The sequence below is a fragment of the Martes martes genome, assembly GCF_963455335.1.
Source record: "Martes martes genome assembly, chromosome: 15".
Classification (NCBI taxonomy): Eukaryota; Metazoa; Chordata; class Mammalia; order Carnivora; family Mustelidae; genus Martes; species Martes martes.
Window position 1 is genome coordinate 46,090,709 of NC_137903.1, and position 23,967 is coordinate 46,114,675.

At 35.1% G+C, this 23,967-nt stretch overlaps 1 protein-coding gene across 1 annotated transcript in view; it reads left to right on the forward strand.

Annotated features, from left to right (window-relative positions):
* The window catches only part of LOC308355943 (complement factor H-like), a gene marked incomplete at its 5' end in the record, with an annotated part of 107,594 nt that overhangs the window by 75,059 nt on the left and 8,568 nt on the right, over positions 1-23,967 (forward strand). Inside the window, 3 exon segments of the mRNA XM_080824498.1 lie at positions 21,306-21,330; positions 21,693-21,717; positions 21,720-21,794. Coding sequence (XP_080680624.1) covers positions 21,306-21,330; positions 21,693-21,717; positions 21,720-21,794 — 125 coding nt within the window.

Consider the following 23,967-nt stretch of genomic DNA (forward strand, 5'->3'; position numbering starts at 1 on the left):
GGGCGGGGCAATTCCGCCTCTGGCAAAGACACTTGAGAATCACTACAACAGGCCCCTCCCCAAGAAGATCAACAAGAAACCCAGCCAAAACCAACTTCGCTCAGCAAGAACAGCGGAATTCCACAGCAGGAGAAAGCAAATCTTATCTGGACAAAATGACAAGGTGGAAAAATTCACCACAAAAAAAAGGACAAGAGGCAGTACTGAAGGCTGGGACCTAATCAATACAGACATTGGTAATATGACAGATATAGAGTTCAGAATGACGATTCTCAAGGTTCTAGCCAGGCTCGGAAGAGGTATGGAAGATATTAGAGAAACCCTCTCCAGAGAGATAAAAGCCCTATCTGGAGAAATAAAAGAACTAAAATCTAACCAAGTTGAAATTAAAAAAGCTATTAATGAGGTGCAATAAAAAATGGAAACTCTTACTGCCAGGATAAATGAGGCAGAAGAAAGAATTAGTGACATAGAAGACCAAATGACAGAGGATAAAGAAGCTGAGCAAAAGAGAGACAAACAAATACTGGACCATGAGGAGAGAATTCGAGAGATAAGTGACACCATAAGACGACACAACATTAGAATAATTGGGATTCCAGAAGAAGAAGAAGAAAGAGAGAGGGGAACAGAAGATATATTGGAGAGAATTACTGGAGAGAATTTACCTAATATGGCAAAGAGAACAAACATCAAAATCCAGGAGATGCTAAGAACGCCCCTCAAAATCAATAAAAATAGGTCCACACCCCGTCACCTGATAGTAAAATTTATAAGTCTTAGCGACAAAGAGAAAATCCTGAAAGCAGTCCAGGTAAGGAAGTCTGTAACATACAAGGGTAAAAACATTAGATTGGCAGCAGACTTATCCACAGAGACCTAGCAGGCCAGAAAGAACTGGCATGATATATTCAGAGCACTAAACGAGAAAAACATGCAGCCAAGAATACTATATCCAGCTAGGCTATCACTGAAGATAGAAGGAGATATAAAGAGCTTCTAGGACAAACAAAAACTGAAAGAATTTGCAAACACCAAACCAGCTGTACAGGAAATATTGAAAGGGGTCCTCTAAGCAAAGAGAGACCCTAAAAGTAGTAGATCAGAAAGAAACAGAGACAATATACAGTAACAGTCACCTTATAGGCAAGACAATGGCACTAAATTCATATCTCTTGATAGTTACCCTGAATGTTAATGGGCTAAATGCCCCAATCAAAAGACACAGGGTATCAGAATGGATAAAAAAACAAAACCCATCAATATGCTGCCTACAAGAAACTCATTTTAGACCCGAAGACACCTCCAGATTTAAAGTGAGGGGGTGGAAAACAATGTACCATGGTAATGGACATCAGAAGAAAGCTGGGGTGGCAATCCTTATATCAGATCAATTGGATTTTAAGCCAAAGACTATAATAAGAGATGAGGAAGGACACTATATCATACTCAAAGGGTCTGTCCAACAAGAAGACCTAACAATTTTAAATATCTATGCTCCTAACATGGGAGCAGCCAACTATACAAACCAATTAATAACAAAATCAAAGAAATACATCGACAATAATACAATAATAGTAGGGGACTTTAACACTCCCCTCACTGAAATGGACAGATCATCTAAGCAAAAGGTCAACAAGGAAATAAAGGCCTTAAATGACACACTGGACCAGATGAACATCACAGATATATTCAGAACATTCCATCCCAAAATAACAGAATACATATTCTTCTCTAGTGCACATGGAACATTCTCCAGAATAGACCATCCTGGGTCATAAATCGGGTCTCAACCAGTATCAAAAGATTGGGATCATTCCCTGCATATTTTCAGACCACAATGCTCTGAAGCTAGAACTCAATCACAAGAGGAAATTTGGAAAGAACACAAATACATGGAGACTAAACAGCATCCTTCTAAAGAATGAATGGGTCAACCAGGAAATTAAAGAAGAATTGAAAAAATTCATGGAAACAAATGATAATGAAAACACAACAGTTCAAAATCTGTGGGACACAACAAAGGCAGTCCTGAGAGGAAAATATATAGTGGGACGAGCCTTTCTCAAGAAACAAGAAAGGTCTCAAATACACAACCTAACCCTACACCTAAAGGAGCTGCAGAAAGAACAAAGAAAGCCCAAACCCAGCAGGAGAAGAGAAATCATAAAGATCAGAGCAGAAATCAATGAAATAGAAACCAAAAAAACAATAGAACAAATCAATGAAACTAGGAGCTGGTTCTTTGAAAGAATTAATAAGATTGACAACCCCCTGGCCAGACTTATAAAAAGAAAAGAGAAAGGACCCAAATAAATAAAATAATGAATGAAAGAGGAGAGATCACAACAAACACCAAAGAAATACAATTATAAGAACATACTATGAGCAACTCTACACCAACAAATTCGACAATCTGGAAGAAACGGATACATTTCTAGAGACATATAAACTACCACAACTGAACCAGGAGGAAGTAGAAAACCTAAACAGACCCATAACCAGTAAGGAGATTGAAACAGTCATCAAAAATCTCCAAACAAACAAAAGCCCAGGGCCAGAAGGCTTTCCAGGGGAATTCTACCAAACATTTAAAGAAGAATTAATTCCTATTCTCCTGAAACTGTTCCAAAAAATAGAAATGGAAGGAAAACTTCCAAACTCATTCTATGAGGCCAGCATCACCTTGATCCCAAAACCAGACAAGGATCCCATCAAACAAGAGAATTACAGACCAATATCCCTGATGAACACAGATGCGAAAATTCTCACCAAAATACTGGCCAATAGGATCCAACAGTACATTAAAAGGATTATTCACCACGACCAAGTGGGATTTATTCCAGGGCTGCAAGGTTGGTTCAAAATCCGCAAATCCATCCATGTGATACAACACATTAATAAAAGAAAGAACAAGAACCATATGATACTCTCAATAGATGCTGAAAAAGCATTTGACAAAGTGCAGCATCCCTTCCTGATTAAAACTCTTCAAAGTGTAGGGATAGAGGGCACATACCTCAATACTATCAAAGCCATCTATGAAAAACCCACTGCAAATATCATTCTCAATGGCAAAAAACCGAAAGCTTTTCCACTAAGGTCAGGAACATGGCAGGGATGTCCGTTATCACCATTGCTATTCAACATAGTACTAGAAGTCCTAGCCTCAGCAATCAGACAACAAAAAGAAATTAAAGGCATCCAAATCGGCAAAGAAGAAGTCAAACTATCACTCTTTGTAGATGATATGATACTATATGTGGAAAACCTAAAAGGCTCCACTCCAAAGCTGCTAGAACTTGTACAGGAATTCAGTAAAGTGTCAGGATATAAAGTCAATGCACAGAAATCAGTTGCATTTCTTTACACTAACAACAAGACAGAAGAAAGAGAAATTGAGGAGTCAATCCCATTTACAATTGCACCCAAAACTATAAGATACCTAGGAATAAACCTAACCAAGGAGGCTAAGAATCTATACTCAGAAAACTATAAAGTACTCATGAAAGAAAATGAGGAAGACACAAAGAAATGGAAAAATGTTCCATGCTCCTGGATTGGAAGAACAAATATTGTGAAAATGTCTATTCTACCTAAAGCAATCTACACATTTAATGCAATCCCTATCAAAATCCCATCCATTTTTTTTCAAAGAAATAGAACAAATAATCCTAAAATTGATATGGAACCAGAAAAGACCTCAAATAGCCAAAGGAATATTGAAAAAGGAAGCCAAAGTTGGTGGCATCACAATTCCAGACTTCAAGCTCTATTACAAAGGTGTCATCATCAAGACAGTATGGTATTGGCACAAAAACAGACACATAGATCAATGGAACAGAATAGAGAGTCCAGAAATAGACCCTCAACTCTATGGTCAACTATTCTTTGACAAAGGAGGAAGAAATGTCCAATGGAAAAAAGACAGCCTCTTCAACAAATGGTGCTGGGACGATTGGACAGCCACATGCAGAAAAATGAAATTGGACTATTTCCTTACACCACACATGAAAATAGACTGAAAATGGATGAAGGTCCTCAATGTGAGAAAGGAATCCATCAAAATCCTTGAGGAGAACACAGGCAGCAACATCTTTGACCTCAACTGCAGCAACTTCTTCCTAGGAACATCACCAAAGTCAAGGGAAGCAAGGGCAAAAATGAACTATTGGGATTTCATCAAGATCAAAAGCTTTTGCACAGCAAAGAAAACAGTTAACAAAACCAAAAGACAACTGACAGAATGGGAGAAGATATTTGCAAATGACATATCAGATAAAGGGCTAGTACCAAAATCTATAAAGAGCTTATCAAACTCAACACCCAAAGAACAAATAATCCAATCAAGAAATGGGCAGGGGACATGAACAGACATTTCTGCAAAGAAGACATCCAGATGGCCAACAAACACATGAAAAAATACCCACATCACTCGGCATCAGGGAAATCAAAATCAAAATGATACACACACAATGAGATACCACCTCATACCATTCAGAATGGCTAAAATTAACAGGTCAAGAAATGACAGATGCTGGTGGGGATGCGGAGAGAGGGGAAACCCTCCTACACTGTTGGTGGGAATGCAAGCTGGTGCAACCACTCTGGAAAACAGTGTGGAGGTTCCTCAAAAAACTGAAAATAGAGCTACCCTATGACCCAGCGATTGCACTACTGGGTATATATTCTAAAGATACAAACGTGGTGCTCCAAAGGGGCACATGCACCCGAATGTTTATAGCAGCAATGTCCACAATAGCCAAACTATGGAAAGAACGTAGATGTCCATCAGCAGATGAATGGATAAAGAAGATGTGGGGTATATATATATATATATATATATATATATATACACAATGGAATACTATGCAGCCATCAAAAGAAATGAAATCTTGCCATTTTTGATGATGTGGATGGAACTAGAGGGTATTATGCTTAGCGAAATAAGTCAATCGGAGAAAGATGACTTTCATATGATCTCCCTGATATGAGGAAGTGGAGAAACAACGTGGGGGGTTTGGTGGGTAAGAAAAGAAAAAATGAAAGAAGATGGGATCAGGAGGGAGACAAACCATAAAAGACTCAATCTCAAAAAACAGACTGAGGGTTGCTGAGGGGAGGGGGATCGGGAGAGGGTGGTGGGGATATGGACATTGGGGAGGGTATGTGCTATGATGAGTGCTGTGAAATGTGTAAACCTGGTGATTCACAGATCTGTATCCCTGGGGATAAAAATACCTTATATGTTTATTAAAAAATTAAAAAATTTAAAAAAAAAGAAAATGCAAAAAAAATGTAATTGTGTGCATGACTGTCTTAACGTGACATGAAAAGTGGCAAAAAAATCCATGATATCAAATATAAACACACACACACACACACACACACACACACACACACCCCATACTTTGAACACAGAATAAATGTTTATAGAACAAGGTCAGCAGAAGTACAATAGAATATTTACAATAACTATAGTTAGAAATATTAGTGGTCAGAGTTGGTATTTAATTCCTTAACACTCAACAGTATTCTTTATTTTTTCTATCTTTAACATATATCACCTTTGGACCACAAGAATGTATTATTTTAGAATAAAGATATATTTAAAATAAGATAATACATGTTGAGACCTGTGAAAACCTCTTTGGTGATGATCATCAGATCTGAGAACATTTTCATGACTTTGCTTGTATAGAGGGTTTTGAAAACCGTCAACAACAAGTGTCTGAAATATGAGTTTTATGGTCATACATTTCACACTACATAATTAGTTAAAATCAGTTGACTAACATTTTAAGTTTCTATGAAAACATAAAAACTTTAAGATGAAAATAAGGATATAAATAATTAAGGTAAAAAAATTTAAGGTCTTGTTACTTCATAGTGCATCAAATCAGGTGGCATTCTAAGCATGTTAACTAACTAGAATTTAAATAAAAAGTTGAGGGAAAAAAAAGAAATAAAAACTTGTCAATTAAAAAAAAATGAACGAAAAACCTGCCCATCACCAATGGAACCAATCTATCTGAATATGAAACACAAGTGACAACTAATTTTCTCACATTTAAATGGGAAGTTATCTTTGCTGTTAATATTAACATTGGTATATATATTATTTGTCTAAAACCTTTCACCTAATGTTTATGGAATCTATTTATAACATTTAACCTACAATTAGTATGGCCAATAATCAATTATTGCATTGTTGGTTGCAAAGTAGTAATTTTCAAATATCAATTCTATAACCTTTCTGTGCTTATTCATTGTCATTCTTGTATAAAGATGAATGTTAATTTTCCAACTCTTTTTAAAACTTTCACCTAACAAGATTTAGTGAATTTTTTTTTTTGCTCTTTAATTTCCAATTTTTGGAGTGAGGGCTTGATGTAATGGTGACCTCCTATGACAGCATTAAGGATTCATTTCTTTCTTTTTGAAAAATGTATCAGTGTGGATTCATGCATTTTTATTCAATTTGTTATAATCAGTTGTAGTATTATTCTTTGAAGCTTACGTTATCCCACATTTGGCTAGTGAGTGCTTCTTGCAACTAGTTCCTGATTGTTTTGTTATATCCCCATTAATCTTTGAGCATTTCTTTTTTAAAGTTATTTTTTATTATTATTAACATATAATGTATTATTTGTTTCAGGGGTACAGGCCTGTGATTCATCAGTCTTAAACAATACACAGTGCTTGCCATATTTCTTTTTTTTATAGCACAACACAATGTTCCAGGCTCATGGTATACTTCCCTTACCCAACACCCATAATCAAAGATGGAAGATGGCTGTCAATACCACACTGTGTTGGTCAGTAGTGCATAACTTGCTTTATTATGTTCTTTCAAATGAGATTAACACTCCCCTGTGCTTTCTGTAAATGAACAAGAGGAAGACTTTCTCTATATTCCATTTTATCTTCAAACAGTATATTACAATCTAAGTATACAAATTAATCAGCATTCATTCACTACTTCACAGACAAAAACTTTGGGTTCCTATGTAGACATGAGAGGAAATTTCCTTTTATCCCTTTTAATCCTCATGATGAGCAAGACAAGAATGAAGGGGCATATTGAACCTCAGAGGATAGCAGCATAGATATTACAGAGACATATATCCTTGCAAGTTGCAAATACTTCAGTTTTAAATGATTTAATTTGCTCATATTGTCCTTATTTTGAAAGCCCAAGTAGGATTTGATTGTGTTTTTCTTTCTTTTTTTTTTTTTAAGATTTTTATTTATTTATTTGACAGAGAGAGATCACAAGTAGGCAGAGAGAGTGAGAGGGAAGCAGGCTCCCTGCCAAGCAGAGAGCCCAATGCGGGACTCAATCCCAGGACCCTGAGATCATGACCTGAGCCGAAGGCAGCAGCTTAACCCACTGAGCCACTCAGGTGCCCCAGTTGTGTTTTTCTATGTAATCTTTGTATTGGTGCTTGACTCTTTGATCTCTGTTCTTCATATAGAAATGACTCCATGTTCTCAACCACCTCATATAGAACATGGAGTCGTGAAAATATCTAGTTCTTCAGAAGAAAGGAAAGAAACATTTAAACCCACGCTTTATGCACATGGAACTAAACTAAGTTATATTTGTGAAGATGGTTTCAGGATATCTGGAGAAGATGGGATAACGTGCTATTTGGGAAAATGGAGATCTCTACCTCAGTGTGTAGGTAAGGACAGGATGCAAACGAATATTCTATTTTCAGCACAATTCATTGAAAATAATCAATTGTCATCAAACAGGATACTTCTGATTTCTAAATATATAGAGCCATTTGTATATTTTACCATTACAATGTTTGAATGATCAAATAATTCTATTTTTGTTAATATTATTGGTTCATTCTGACCTTTTTAAAATTCTGGCACTAAAAAAACCGGAATGTATGGTGAAATTAAGTCTACCCAGTCCTATAGGTATTCCTATTCATAATCCTACTTATTGCTGCCTGGTTTAAATAAACTTTGTCAGATGTCTTGTTCATCATTTAGGTTTTTTATAATGGACCCAAAACATATAAACAGCATAGATTTGAAGAACACATGTGTTAAAATGTGAAGAAATGCTGGGACACCTGGGTGGCTCAGTGTGCCTCTGCCTTTTGGCTCAGGTCATGATCTCAGGGTCCTGGGATCAGGCCCTGCATTAGGCTCTCTGCGTGGTGGGGAGCCTACTTCCCCCTCTCTCTGTCTGCCTCTCTGCCTACTTGTGATCTCTCTCTCTATCAAATAAATAAATAAAATCTTTTTAAAAATGTGAAGAAATGCTAAATATAGTTGATTAATGCCTATAGTCAGTATTATTAATCTTACTTGACTTCAAGTAGAGAGAGCAAAAATTTTTTAAAACTTATTTTGCATAAGAGCACAGATTGCTGTACGTAGCATGGTGATCGCTTCTAGGCAGTGTTGGGGTTTGAATGCCTTTGTTATTTTCTATCTGGCTGGAAATTGATTAGTAAGAAGATACCTGCTACAACTATTATACTTGAATGAAGTAGGGCTGAGATGGATGTCAGGCCTTCTGTGGCTGGGGGAAGTCATGGTTGAGGGCCAAATTGGGCAGAATTGCCAGTTGTGGCTTAAAAAAGTCCAATTTTTAGAAGATTAATATGATTGAGGTTGGGTATAAAACTTCACTGAAAGTCTCATGAATTTAAATTAAACAGAAGTCATGCTATTGGTATAATAATCCAATAGCTCCAACACAGTTGTATAGGATTGCTGGGAGGGCAGCACTGTTTGTATCATGTTGGCCCATAGCATCACCTGATTAGTAGAAATGATATATTCCAGCTCCTTCCCATTTGATGAAAAGCCAGAAAGATTGTTGGCATTGACTGAGTTTAGTATACTTAAAAGGAATATAAGTAGGTATTTAAAAAATTGGTTAATATTGGAGTCTGAATGTGTCTATCTTGTTGAGAATTTTTTTTTAAGATTTTATTTATTTACTTAACAGAGAGAGATCACAAGTAGGCAGAGAGGCAGGCAGAGAGGCAGGCAGAGAGAGAGGGGGGAAGCAGGGAAGCAGGATCCCTGGCGAGCAGAGAGTCCAATGCGGGGCTCGATCCTAGGACCCTGGGATCATGACCTGAGCTGAAGGCAGAGGCTTTAACCCACTGAGCCACCCAGGCACTCCTCTTGTTGAGAATTCTAACTGACCCTGTAACAAAAGGAGCTACTGATACACATATTACAGAGAAATACTCTAATTTAAAGCTACGTGATAGTTTTAGGGTTTGAATTTATTCAGTAACAGTTTGGAATAATTATTTCTTGGCATGAGTAAATGAATATTGTGGGAATTAAGCTGGCAATGAAGGCATATGAAATCATAGGTTTTACATAGTATGGATATAGATTGTTGAAGATGTTAGAGGTGGTTACTATGATTGGTAAAATTAACATAAATAGTAAAGTTAATATAGAAGGGGTGAATAGATTTATTAGTTTAATTTGGAGTTTGCACCCACTTTTTGGTTTCTAAGACCAGTGGAATACCTCTGTTGGTTAAAAGCTTGAAAAAGCCATATTATCATATATGGAGGTATGAATTAGCACTTCTTGCATACTTTCTTGATAAAATAAGATAAATTTTTATTGTTAGATTTACAATCTAATGTTTTAAGTAAACATAAGTCCCAAAATAATTTGGGGATTAAACAATAAAAGTGGAAGGGGCAATAAATAAGGATATGAGGGCATATTCTTGTGTAAATGATGTTTTTTTTAAAAAAAGATTTTATTTATTTATTTGACAGACAGAGATCACAAGTAGGCAGAGAGGGAAGCAGAGAGAGAGGGGGAAGCAGGCTCCCTGTTGAGCAGAGAGCCTGACCTGGGGCTCGATCCCAGGACCCTGGGATCAAGACCTGAGCTGAAGGCAGAGGCTTTAACCCACTGAGCCACCCAAGTGCCCCTAAATGATGGTTTAATATTATTGATATGATATGTTTATTTGCCTTGTGATTAATATATAAAGGGAATATAGGCAGTAATCACAAGATCGATTCCTAGTAGTATTATAGTAATGTTCAAGAATGATGGTATTACTATGAATAGTTTTCTAATTAAATTTATTGTTGGAGGTAAAGCTAAGCTGGTAGGGCTTGCTAGTGGTCATCATTCTGCTGTTAGTGGAAGGAGTATCTGCAGTCCATGAGCTAGAATTATAGTTCAGTTGTGAAATAACTCATAGTTTGAATTTTCTAGACAAAGTAGTATTGTTGTGGTAAAGCCATGGGCAGTTATTAGGACAGTAGCTCCTCTGTGAACTCATGGGTGAGAATGGCTACAATGGCTGACATGGCTACATGGCTGACAGCGGAATATGCAATGAGTGGTTTTAAGCCTGTTTGATGTAAATAGATGAAGCTGGTTGTATTATTCATCACCCTTTCATAAGGAAAGGGTAAGACATGTAATTGGTTAAGGGGTTTAGTATTGTAATTTGTAGTGTAATTTGACTACCTAAGTTTGAGTGGTATGGCTGCAAATACTATGGATCCAGCAACTGGGGCTTCTACATGTGGTCTTAGTAATCAGGGGTGCAGGCCATAAAGAGATATTTTTACAAAAATGCATGCCAGTCATAGGAAAATGTTGAATTAAGAACTGAGTATTGTTTGGTTTCAGTATTGAAGTATTGGAAAATGTAATGAACCTATATGATTTTGGATTAAAATTAGCATGATGAGATGTGGAGGTGATCCTACTAGTGTATAAAATAAGAGATAAAGTCCTTCATTTAATCGTTCTGTCTGATTTCTTCAGTTGGTAATAATGTTAGGGTTGGGACTAATGTTGCTTTGAATAAAATGTAAAATGGGCCAATTCTTTAGCAGTGAAAGTTTTAATTAAGAATTTTTGTAATATGCGTAGCTAATGAATCATTGAACACTACATCAAAAACTAATGATGTACTATACAATGGCTAACTGAACATAATAAAAGAAGGAATGTGGTATAATTAGTATTTGATATATATATTTTTTCAGGTTAGTGATTCTTTGGACAGATGACATTGGCTGGCTGTAAGTAGTAATGGGAGAAGTCATGTTATTCATGTTAGCGGAGCTCCTGATGGGGAGTCAGAATAGAAGATTAGTGAAAAGTTAAGGCTATTATCCTTAAGTTGATCCAGGAGAATAAGTTGATAAAGCTGATTAACAGGCTTAAGTTGCAGTATTAATTCAGATTATGTTTTTTTATAATCATGTTAATGACATTAGCATTATGGTTTTTTTTTTTTTAAAGATTTTATTTATTTATTTGACAGAGATCACAAGTAGGCAGAGAGGCAGGCAGAGAGAGAGGGGGAAGCAGGCTCCCTGCTGAGCAGAGAGCCAGATGTGGGGCTCGATCCCAGGACCCTGAGATCATGACCTGAGCCGAAAGCAGAGGCTTTAACCCACTGAGCCACTCAGGCGCCCCAGCGTTATGGTTTGAATAATAATTTTTAGCATGGAAGAAAGTTAAGATTTCGTACTAAGTCAATACCATAGATATTGGATACTGTAGCTGATAATGACAGTCCTAGTGTAGACTCATACGCTGTGAATGTTAATAAGATAATAGGCATTATGCTAGCTGATGTAAAGTGAATGTTAAGCATTATTACAGTTGCTATAATGAATAATGATATTATACCTTCTATGCATAATAATGAGGATATTCAGTGGGATCAACATATTAGTAGTCCTTTAAAAGATACTGCAAATGCTAAAATAATATTAAAAGCTAAGAACATTTGGTACTTATGAAATTAATCATAATTTAGTGAGTCAAAATTAATTGCTTTAATTAAATTATCATATTCAGTTCACCTAAACTTTTTGAAGTCATAAGCTAAGTTTATGGCTCGTAATAAAATCAGAAGTAACATCACAATAAGTATAATTTTTAGGTTGTTTGTTTGGGATGCTCAGTGTAGGGGTAGGAAGAAGGCAATTTCTAGATCAAATAATAGAAATGGAATGGCTACTAAGAAAAATTATGTGGAGAAGGGTGGTTGTGTTGAACTATGGGGTCAAAACCACATTTTATGGGCTTGATTTTTCTACATAGTCAATAGTCATTTAGTTGAGGAAATCAGAATGCAATAAATATAAGTAATAAAGTTAATAGTGCATTGGTAAATAGTGTCAGTATAAGGTTTGTTAATCCGTATTCCTTATTCTGTAAGAATCCTTAATCTGTATTCAGGTTATACAAAAACTAATTGATTGGAAGTTAATTTTACTATTTAATACTGAAAGAATAAGATCCTCATCAGTAGATAGAGACATATAGGTCTGTGAAATGTAGTACCAGGAAGCTGTTTCAAATCAAAATGGTAATTAAATGTAAAATGGAATTTTAGTTGACATATAAAGCAGACAATGACATAAGTAGAATTGATAAATTACATACAATCTGTCTGACCTGGCTATAAAGAATAGTGAGCCATAAACTCCATCTCAAATTATAAATGGTGTTTCATAATATTCTGAGGTTTGCAGTAATGTCAAATAAATTCCTAGGAAAACTGTAACAAAGAGGCTTGGGATATACATTTTCAATTTCCTTCTTTTAGCCTGTGTTGAGCTAAAGTAATGGAGACTCTAGAAGCTAATAGAACTGAAGTATTAAGAAGTGATACTTCCAGGAGATTTAGGAGTGGTCAGCAACAACCTGATTCAGGTTTTGCAGCTGGCCTTGAAAGATTAAAAGCTCAGAAGAAACCAGTAAAAAAAAAAGACTACTGAAATAATAAACAGGATCATTCCATATCATAGTCCTTTTTGGACAGTTGGTGTGTGATGGCCTTGAAATGCACTTTCTCGAATGATGTCCTGTCAGTATTGGTAAATGGTTAGTATACTGGTTAAGTATAATAGGAATGAGTTAAAATGGAATATTATCAGACCAGAAGTTATGGGAAGAACAGAGAGGGGTCCCAGAGAGGACTGGAATTTACCATGTGATATGCATACATTTGTGGATCTTTAAGTATTATCATGTAAGTAAAGGCTTAATAGAATAAATACATAAGCTTGAATTAAGTCTACTGTGAATTCAAAGATGGTAAGTAGGATAAGAATAATAAATATGATAAAATGACTAAAGTTGTTTCCCCAGTTAGGTGAATTAGATATCTGGCAGTAATATTAGCTGTTAATCGTTTGGCCAGACTACTGGTTGACTAAACAGGCTAATGATTTCGACAACTAGTATAGGAATAAGTAGAATAGGTGTTCCATTGGGTGGGAAATAAACTAAAGATGCTTTTGTTTTATGGTGGAGGTCAGTATTTATTGTTCCTGCCCATAGAGGGATAGCCATTCCTAAATGTATTGGGAGTGTGTGATAGGTATAAATGAGTGTGGTAGAAGGCCTAAGAGATTTGTTGTGCTGATAAATAAATGATGTAAGTATTAGGGTCCAAATTTGTCCTTTATGATTGTGTATGGTTATGATTTGTTTAAATATAAGTTGAATTAATCATGGTTGCATAGAAATTAGTTATAAATTAGTTGACTAGGTATGGGAAACAAAATGCTTAGGGATCTAATAGAATAATGTAGTCTGTTGGAGTAGTGAAAGAGGTGAATACATTTGCATTTATTTTGTTTTTCAAGAGGTGAAATGTTCTGATGTTTTAATTGCTTTTACTTCTGGGTTTGAAGGATGGAGATATTTTGATTTATTTTGTTGAAATATAATAATACTATAATTATTAATATAATGGTAATAAATTATGTTGATGTATCTAGTTGTGGCATATCATTAAAGGAGAGGTTTAAACTTTAAGTCTTTAACTTAAAAGGTTAAGGCTATTTACCTTCTTAATGACTTTACAGTATAGATGCATGCCATTTTTGGAAATATTTTATTGGAACTAGTTCAAAGATAGGAATAAAACTGGTTTGACCTACAGTCAAACCAGTGTCTAGACATATGCCAAGCATATGTCTAGACATAGACATATGGCTATGTCACTGAACATTGTCTATAGTATAAATGTAGTTCTGTAGATATGCTGGCTGTTCAATTTAGATGTCTGGGGATGTCATCTGTTTTTAGGCCTAAAGAGGGGACAGCCCATGAATGTAAGAAGTCTTTGGATGAAATGAATACTTAAGTTATTTCTGTAGGTAAAACTACTCAATTGTCAACTTCTAATAGTTATAATTCTCTTTATTTTAGGCCTGATATAAGAATTATATAGCAATTGAAATATAAGTCTTCATAATTTATATATTTATAGCTTTAATGTATAATCAGGGAAGGGTTATTAATTATTATGTAAGGAATTTGTAGTGATGGTAGGGCAATTAGGATTAAGATAATGTCTGATAGGATAATTCAGACTATTTTTTAGTTCTTGTGTAACTATTGTGCTTATGTGAGTTAATTTAGTTGTTAATATTAGGGAAATGATATAAGGGACTAAAGAGCTAATTAGGAAAATATGATTAGTGTATGATCACAAGAGTTTAAAAGTTCTTCTATGAGAGGTCATGTTGCATCTTGAAGACTCAGTTGGAATGTCATAGGGTTTGAACCTATAATTTGACTTCGACAAAGTTATGCTATTTTTACTAATTTCTCATTTAGGAAACAAATAGTGGTTATAATATTGGCTTGCAACCAGTTGGAGGATTCTCTTCGTATTTAAAGTTTATGTAAGTAGGTTATTAGTTTCTTTAAATGTATGATATGGGGGTGGCGGGAATTCCATGAAGTCATGCAAGATTAAGTAGTTAATTCTATTGCTGCTTCTCATTTAGATACAAATGCTTCTCAAATTATGAAAATTATTCATTTATTGCTGTTAATGAGATAAATGAACCTACAGATGATATGGGGTTTTTTGTTGTATATATACACCTGGGTAATCAGAGTAACATCTTGGTACTCCTGAAAAGCAAAGAAAGTGTTACGGAAAGTTATGTTAATACCTACAAATATAATTATGAAGTGGATTTTTGCTCAGGTTGACTTGAGTGTATATTTTGAGAATAATGGGAATCAGTGAACAAATCCTCCTATACTCCTATCAATAAGACATAACAAAAATGTGCTACTACATAAAATGTGTTGTGGAGAACAACACCCAAGGATGAATTAGCTGAACAATCCCTGTTAGATCTCCTATTCTAGGTAAGAAAATAAAACCTAAGACTCATTGTATGGCAGGTGGTCATATAATATTATCTCCATGGAGGATTGCAGCTTCAGTTCTGCTGGACTCCTTCTGGCTTTCTCCCCTAACAGAGGGAGAGTAAATTGAAGCCAGTTGACTAGGGCATTTAGCTGTTGACTAAAAATTTTTGGGGTGAAAGCCTGCTAATCTAGCAAGTACTTAGCTTAATAAGTGTCTGATTAGCATTTAATTGATGCAGAATCAAGTCTTGCAATCCTTATTTTTCAGGAATTAAATTATATTTGTTTAGGATTTTGAAGGCTCTCGGTCTATACTAACTCAATTCCTAGTCCAGCACTGATAATATTGGTGTTGGAGAAATAATGTTGAAACTATTATTAGTGGTGATAAAAAGATTGTTTCATGTTTTCTAATTGTCATTTTAGTTCTATGTTGTTTATTGCTAGAAATACAGTTAGTGATGCGGAGTAAATTAATTGTATATAGGAATATGGATTAAGTACTGTGATGATAGTTATTAATGTTGACAAAATAATGTATTTTTAATTTTTTTATTTCTTATATAATTATTCATTTGGGTAAGAATCCTGAAAGTGGTGGGAGGCTTCCTAATGCTAATATAATGAGAAGAATAAATATGATAATCAAGGCATTTTATTTCATATTATGAGAGCAATAGTATTGTGGTAGGTAAGTTATATTTAAGTAATATAAATATAGTATGTGTTATTATAATGTAGCCTAATAAATTTAGGATTGCTATAGTTGGGTTACAAATTATAATAGCTGTTATTCATCCTATGTAAGTAATTGATGAATAGGGTATAATTTTTCTTTTTTAAAAAATTAACATATAATGTATTATTTGTTTCAGGGGTACAGGTCTGTGATTCATCAGTCTTACACAATTCATAGCACTCACCATAGCACATACTCTCTCCAATGTCCATTACCCAGTCACCCCTTCCCTTTAACCTCCCTCCCCCCAGCAGCCCTCGGTTTGTTTCCTGAGATTAAGAGTCTCTTATGGTTTGTTTCTCTCTCTGGTTTCATCTTGTTTCATTTTTCCCTCCTTTCCCCAATGATCCTCTGTCTTGTTTATAAATTCCTCATGTCAGTGAGATCATATGATAATTGTCTTCCTCTGATTGACTGACTTTGCTTAGTATAATACTCTCTAGTTCCATCCATGTCATTGCAAATGGCAAGATTTGGGGTTTTTTGATGGCTGCATAATATTCCATTGTATATATATACCACATCTTCTTTATCCATTCATCTGCTGATGGACATCTAGGCTCTTTCAGTAGTTTGGCTATTGTGGACATTGTTGCTATAAACATTCAGGTGCATGTGCCCCTTCGGATCCCTACATTTGTATCTTTAGGGTAAATACCCAGTAGTGTGATTGTTGGGTCGTAGGGTAGCTCTATTTTCAAGTTTTTGAGGAACATTCATACTGTTTTCCAGAGTGGCTGCACCAGCTTGCATTCCCACCAATAGTGTAGAAGGGTTTTCCTTTCTCCACATCCTCGCCAATACCTGTCATTTCCTGACTTGTTCATTTTAGCCATTCTAACTGGTATGTGGTGGTATCTCACTGTGGTTTTGATTAGTATTTCCCATATGCTGAGTGATGTGGAACACTTTTTCATGTGTATGTTGGTCATTTGGATGTCTTTGCAGAAATGTCTGTTCATGTCCTCTGTCCATTTCTTTATTGGATAATTTGTTCTTTGGGTGTTGAGTTTGATAAGTTCTTTATAGATTTTGGATATTAGCCCTTTATCTGATATGTCATTTGTGAATATCTTCTCCCATTCTGTCCGTTGTCTTTTGGTTTTGTTGACTGTTTCCTTGGTTGTGCAAAAGCTTTTGATCTTGATGAAGTCCCAGTAGTTCATTTTTGCCTTTGCTTCCCTTGCCTTTGGCGATGTTTCTAGAAAGAAGTTGCTGTGGCTGAGGTCGAAGAGGTTGCTGCCTCTATTCTCCTTAAGGATTTTGATGGATTCCTGTCTCGTTTTAAGGTCTTTCCTTCATTTTGAGTCTATATTTGTGTGTGGTATAAGGAAATGGTCCAGTTTCATTCTTCTGCATGTGGCTGTCCAATTTTCCCATCACCATTTGTTGAAGAAACTGTCTTTTTTCCATTGGACATTCTTTCTGGCGTTGTCAAAGATTAGTTGACCATAGAGTTGAGGGTCCATTTCTGGACTCTCTATTCTGCCCCGTTGATCTATGTGACTGTTTTGTGCCAGGACCATACTGTCTTGATGATTACAGCTTTGTAATAGAGCTTCAAGTCTGGAATTATGATGCCACCAGCTTTGGTTTTCTTTTCCAACATTCTTCTGGCTATTCAGGGTCTTTTCTGGTTCTGTATAAATTTTAGGATTATTTATTCCATTTCTTCAAAAAAAGCTGATGATATTTTGATAGGGATTGTATTAAATGTGTAGATTGCTCTAGGTAGCATAGACATTTTCACAATATTTGTTCATCCAAACCATGAGCATGGAATGTTTTTCCATTTCTTTGTGTCTTCTTCAATTTCTTTCATGAGTATTCTATAGTTGTCTGAGTACATATTCTTTGCCTTCTTGGTTAGGTTTATTCCTAGGTAATTTATGGTTCCGGGTGCAATTGCAAATGGGATCAACTCCTTAATTTCTCTTTCTTCTGCCTTGTTGTTGGTGTATAGAAGTGCAACTTACTTCTGAGCATTGATTTTATATGCTGATACTTCACTGAATTCCTGTATGAGTTCTAGCAATTTTGGGGGTGGAATCTTTTGGCTTTTCCACATAGAGTATCATGTCCTCTACAAAGGGTGAGAGTTTGACTTCTTCTTTGCTAATTCAGATGTCTTTTATTTCTTTTTGTTATCTGATTGCTGAGGCTAGTCCTATGTTGAACCATCATGGTGAGACTGGTCATCCCTAACATGTTCCTGACTTTAGGGGAAAAGCTCTTATATTTTCCCCATTGAGAATCATATTCACTGTGGGATTTTTGTATGTGGCTTTTATGATATTGAGGTGTATTCCCTCTATCCTTACACTGTGAAGAGTTTTAACCAAGAAAGAATGCTGTATTTTATCATATGTTTTTTCTACATCTATTGAGAGGAACATATGGTTCTTGTCCTTTCTTTTATTAATGTAGTGTATCACACTGATTGACTTGCAGTTGTAGAACCACCCCTTACAGCCCAGGAATGGTCATGGTGAATAATCCTTTTAATATACTATTGGATCTTATTGGCTAGTACCTTGATGAGAATTTTTTATATTCATATTCATCAGGATGTTCATCAGGGATATGGGCTTTAATTTTCATTTTTGATGGGGTCTTTGGATTTGGGATCAAGATTATGCTGGCCTCACAGAAAGAGTTTGGAAGTTTTCCTTCAGTTTGGATTTTTTGGAACAGCTTCAGAAGAATAGGTATTAATTCTTCTTGAAATGTTTGGCAGAATTCCCCTGGAAAGCTGTCAGGCCCTGGGCTCTTGTTTGTTTGGAGATTTTTGATTATTGCTTCAATCTCCTTACTGGTTATGGGTCTGTTTAGGTTTTCTGTTTCTTCCTGGTTCAGTTATGGTCATTTTTATGTCTCTAGGAATGCATCCATTTCTTCCAGATTGCCTAACTTGTTAGCATATAGTTGCTCATAACATGTTCTTATCATTGTTTGTATTTCTTTGGTGTTGGTTGTGATCTCTCTTCTTACATTCATGATTTTACTTATTTGGGTCCTTTCTCTTTTCTTTTTGGTAAGTCTGGCCAGGGGTTTATCAATCTTATTAATTCTTTCACAGAACCATCTCCTAGTTACCTTCATGGGTTCTACTGTTCTTTTGGTTTCTAGTTCATGGTTTTCTGCTCTGATCTTTATTATTTCTCTTGTTCTCCTGGGTTTAGGCTTTCTTTGCTTTTCTTTCTCCATCTCCTTTAGGTGTAGGGTTAGGTTGTATATTTGAGAACTTTCTTGTTTCTTGAGAAAGACTCATAGTGTTATATACTTCTCTCTTAGTACTGCTTTTGCTGCATCCCAAAGGTTTTGAACAGTTGTGTTTTCATTTGCACTTGTTTCCATGAATTTTTAAAATTCTTCTTTATTCCTGGTTGGCCCATTCATTCATTAGTAGGATGCTCTTTAGCCTCCATGGATTTGTGTTCTTTCCAAATTGCCTCTTGTGATTGAGTTCCAGTTTCAAAGCATTGTGGTCTGAAAATATGCAGGGAATGATCCTAATCTTTTGGTACCACTTGAGACCTGATTTGTGACCCAGTATGTGATCTGTTCTGGAGAATATTCCATGTGCACTCGAGAAGAATGTGTGTTCTATTCTCTGAATATACCTGTGAGGTCCATCTGGTCCAGTGCATTATTCAAAGCCCTTGTTTCCTTGCTGATCTTCTGCTTAGATAATGTGTACATTACTTTGAGTTGGGGGTGTTAATGTCCCCTACTATTATTGTTTCATTATTAACGTGTTTCTTTAATTTTGTTATTAATTGGCTTATATAATTGGCTGCTCCCATGTTAGGGCCATAAATATTTATAATTGTTAGGCCTTTTTATTGGATAGACCATTTGATTATGATATAGTATCCTTCCTCATCTCTTATTACAGTCTTTGGTTTTAAATCTAATTTGTCTGATATAAGGGTTGACAACCCAGCTTTTTTTTTTTAATATCTATTAGCATGATAAATGGTTTTCCACCCCCTCAATTTCAATCTGGAGTTGCCTTTGGGTTTAAATAAGTCTCTTGCACATAGCATATGAATGGGTCTTACTTTTTTATCCACTCTGATACACTGTGTCTTTTGATTGGGGCATTTAATCCATTTACATTCAGAGTAACTATTGGAAGAAATGAATTTAACAGACCTGTACCCCTGAAGCAGATAATACATTATATGTTAATTAAATAAAAAAGCAAAAAAAAAAAAAAGACCAACCCAGAAAAAAACAAAACCAAACATTTTCTGTATATTATGATGGTTTGAGATCTTACAAAGCCTTCTGGCTAAGGAGAGACTACTAAATCTTAGAGATAGCAAGGAGCCCAGCCAGAAGCCTGTTTTTGATCTACAAACTAACCAACCAGAGTCCCTAAACCTTCCCCTCCAAACTCATTCTCTTCTACACTAGGTACTACTTGAATTTTTCAAAGTTTTCATCCTTGCAGCAATTTCTTCCCACTGGCTGCTTGGAGTTTTGCCCCATTCAAGCTCATGTAGATTAGGAAATAATTTAAGGGGACTTATGGAGATTAATAGGGATTTCCCTGATGGGGCTCCATACATTTCTCTTCACCTGGCAGAGGTTCTCTCAGCCCCATACTCAGATCACTAAGTTGTCCCACAAGTGAGACTCCTGCTTTCTGCCTTAGCTCTGTCATCCATGTATCAAACAGATGTGGGTGTGTTCTAAATTCATGAAATGGATAAATATGGTTTACAATTTAATTCCATTCTTTCAAAGATTGGAAACTATCCATTTTCTGCTTGCATTTACTCACTTAATCAGTTCATTTTTGAAATTTATGGTAAGTTTATATCTGTTACTTTAAGCTCTTTTGCTATTCTGGAAGTATTAATTATTATATTACTAAGTTATTTAATATTTTCAAGCTAAGTAGTTATAGTAAGGAAGTAAATAAATTTCAATGCATTAACTATATGACATTGATGAATGATTTATTTTCTCCTCCCTTATAATAATATTGTATTTTCCATATTCATTATCTGCTTGAAAACAATTCTCTTATATTAAATAATTGTATTTTAGAAGATGACAAATATAATTGGCTATATACATGTAAATATATATCTAAAAAATAAAGAATGCAATTAATAAATCAGTGAAAGGACAGCTGTGAGGACATTTGAGCTATATTCCTACATGAAAAGGGAAATCATTACATGCATCTGAACATATTGTACCCTAAATAAAAGGTGACTTAAAGCACATTAGTTAAAAAATGTTTCAGTGCCAAGAATATGCTGAAGCTCTTATACTTAGTAGCATAACCTAATGTGAGTTTAAGAGTGAAACAGTATTTCCCTAAGCATAAGAAAATACAGATAATGGAATGGGGTCCAAATATACACATTGGTTTTCATAGACCCCTAAGTAATGAAGTAATGAAGGTAAGTAAAGGACAAGAGAAAAATACAATGACAGGGACTCAGTTATTTGCATATAATTCACCCGGTTGAGAACAGAGCCGTATTGATTTTCAATGTGTGTTTAACTCAAAGTTTCATGTTTTACATCACTTTTGGAGCCAGTCTATTATTGTCTGTAAAGAAAGTTGTACAGTGTGTAGCTGGAAATGAATTCAAGAAATCATTGTGAAACAATTAACCAATAGAAACTGAGGGACTTTGCAAACTTCTTTGAACTTTGATATTTACTGAGCAATCACAACTAACGAGCTTCATGCTAGCATACTTAAAGTCAGGATCACACTTGATAACTGCTAATGTACGAGATTTGCAACTCCAAACAGCACAACTGTAATATTTATATTAATATAGCATTGGAATTATGAACATGTTGTTACTAGTCAGTGTTATTCTCATCTTGTGGGTTTCCTGTGCTCATGGACAACGTAAGTTGAAAACAGATCTGAACACTTACCTTCTTTCTTAAATGTAACTTCATATCATATCTACTTTCATGTGTCTATTTTTTTAATGAATTTACTAGTAAAAATAGTCTGTATTGTGGCATCATAATAGAGCATAACTTTATAGGAAAATTATCTTGTGTTTATCTAACAGGAAAATAAAATAAATTCTGTTTTCTCTTTCCTAAATGTGACAGGAAAAGGACACTCAAGGCTGATTATGGAGATGTGTGAGTATGCTCACACAACCTTTGGAAATATATATTCTGACCTCAACATATATGGAGGTTTCTTATTTTTAATGCAAGAAATGGATATCTACATAATCTTGTTATGGTGATAGTTTTATGAATTCATAATTCAAAACTTCTTAACGTTTAGGAGAAGTGTAATATTTGTCATATTTTTAACTATTGAAAGTCACTTAAAAATCTGAATTAATCAGTAATGATCAGCAGTTAATAGTAATTTCTGTTAATGCAAGAGGACGCTTTTTGGTTGAGATAAAGTCTTTCTTAAATATTTTGGATTTGTGGGGGCACCTAGATGGCTCAGTTGGTTAAGCAACTGCCTTCAACTCAGGTCATGATCCCAGGGTCCTGGAATTGAGTCCCACATTGGACTGCCTGCTCAGTGGGGGAATCGGCCTCTCCCCCTCCTCTGCTCATGCTCTCTCTCACTCCCTTTCTCTCTTTCAAATAAATATAAAAAATCTTTAAAAAAATATTGTGGATTTGAATAAGTTTAAAGTCTGTGTTATTATTCATAATATGTAGGTATATATTTTTTAAGTATACCTTTATATACTTATCACTTAATAAAAACTACTTAAAATATAAAATATAAAAATATCTATCTTTATAGTACAGAATATGTATTTGTCCTAAGCTAGTAGCTTAGTTAAATAAAGTAATTTATGTTTTATTTGGTGAAACTGCTTTCTCCATTCTGACTCTTGGTTTCAGCTCAGGTCATGGTCTCAGGGTGGTGGGATCAAGCCCCATGTCTGGCTCTGGGATCAGTGAGGAGTCTGCTTCTCTCCCTCTCCCCTACCCCCTCCCTCTGCTTGCACTCTTTTTCATAAATAAATAAACAAATCTTTAACAAAACTAAAGCTATTAAAAACAATTATGATCAATTTAATTTTCAATAAAATTAGCATCAAAACAGTACATTTTAATTTACATTTCTGAGTCCACTGGTAAATATTGAGTACATAACTAATTTTCAGAGAATTAAATGTAGCACATTGTTTACTAATTTGTTTTCATCTTTCAAGTAATATACTTTCTAGATTATATCTCTGAATTCAGTCCTTGTATATTAAAAATTATATCTCATGACATGGGGCGCCTGGGTGGCTCAGTGGGTTAAAGCCTCTGCCTTCGGCTCAGGTCATGATCCCGGGGTCCTGGGATCGAGCTCCACATCGGGCTCTCTGCTCAGCAGGGAGCCTGCTTCCTCCTCTCTCTCTGTCTGCCTCTACTTGTGGTCTCTGTCAAATAAGTAAATAAAAATGTTAAAAAAAAATCGAATCTCTAGAATGAGGTCTGCTTTTAAAAATTTTATCTCATGACACAATAAATATAATTGGTAGATTTTTAAACCTTAGAGAGCAATTTTTTGTACTAGTTCTAATAGCCTTTCACTGCATACGAAAATCTTTAGGATTTTTATTTATAAAAATTACATTTTTTTCTTTCCTTAATGTCTTTATAAATTCTTCATTATAATATCTTTTTAAGGCTCTTTCTTTTAAAATAAAAAACTCTCATTTCCAAATTATTATAAATGAAACTCTTAAGTGCTTTAGGATACTCCATTGCACCATTTTTGAATAGACTATAAATCACAATGCTTTACTCCTGAATTTACTAAAATTCATTTTGGTAATTTGCTGTACACAGAGTTTTATGTGCTCTTGAAGACCATATCCAGACAATTCCCTTTACTAGCAACAGTAAAAAAAAGACAACAAAACATCTCATCTAGTTTAAAACTACCCTCCCTCAGTCAATTCTTTCTGAAAGTAGCCTTTGAGATGAATGCCCTATAAGTTTGGTTTGCACCAATGTTTCTCAAAGGAGAAATGAACTAGCTCAGTGGAAGCACACTGTTTTATATACAGAAAACATCTTTGCATGTTTATTGGCAT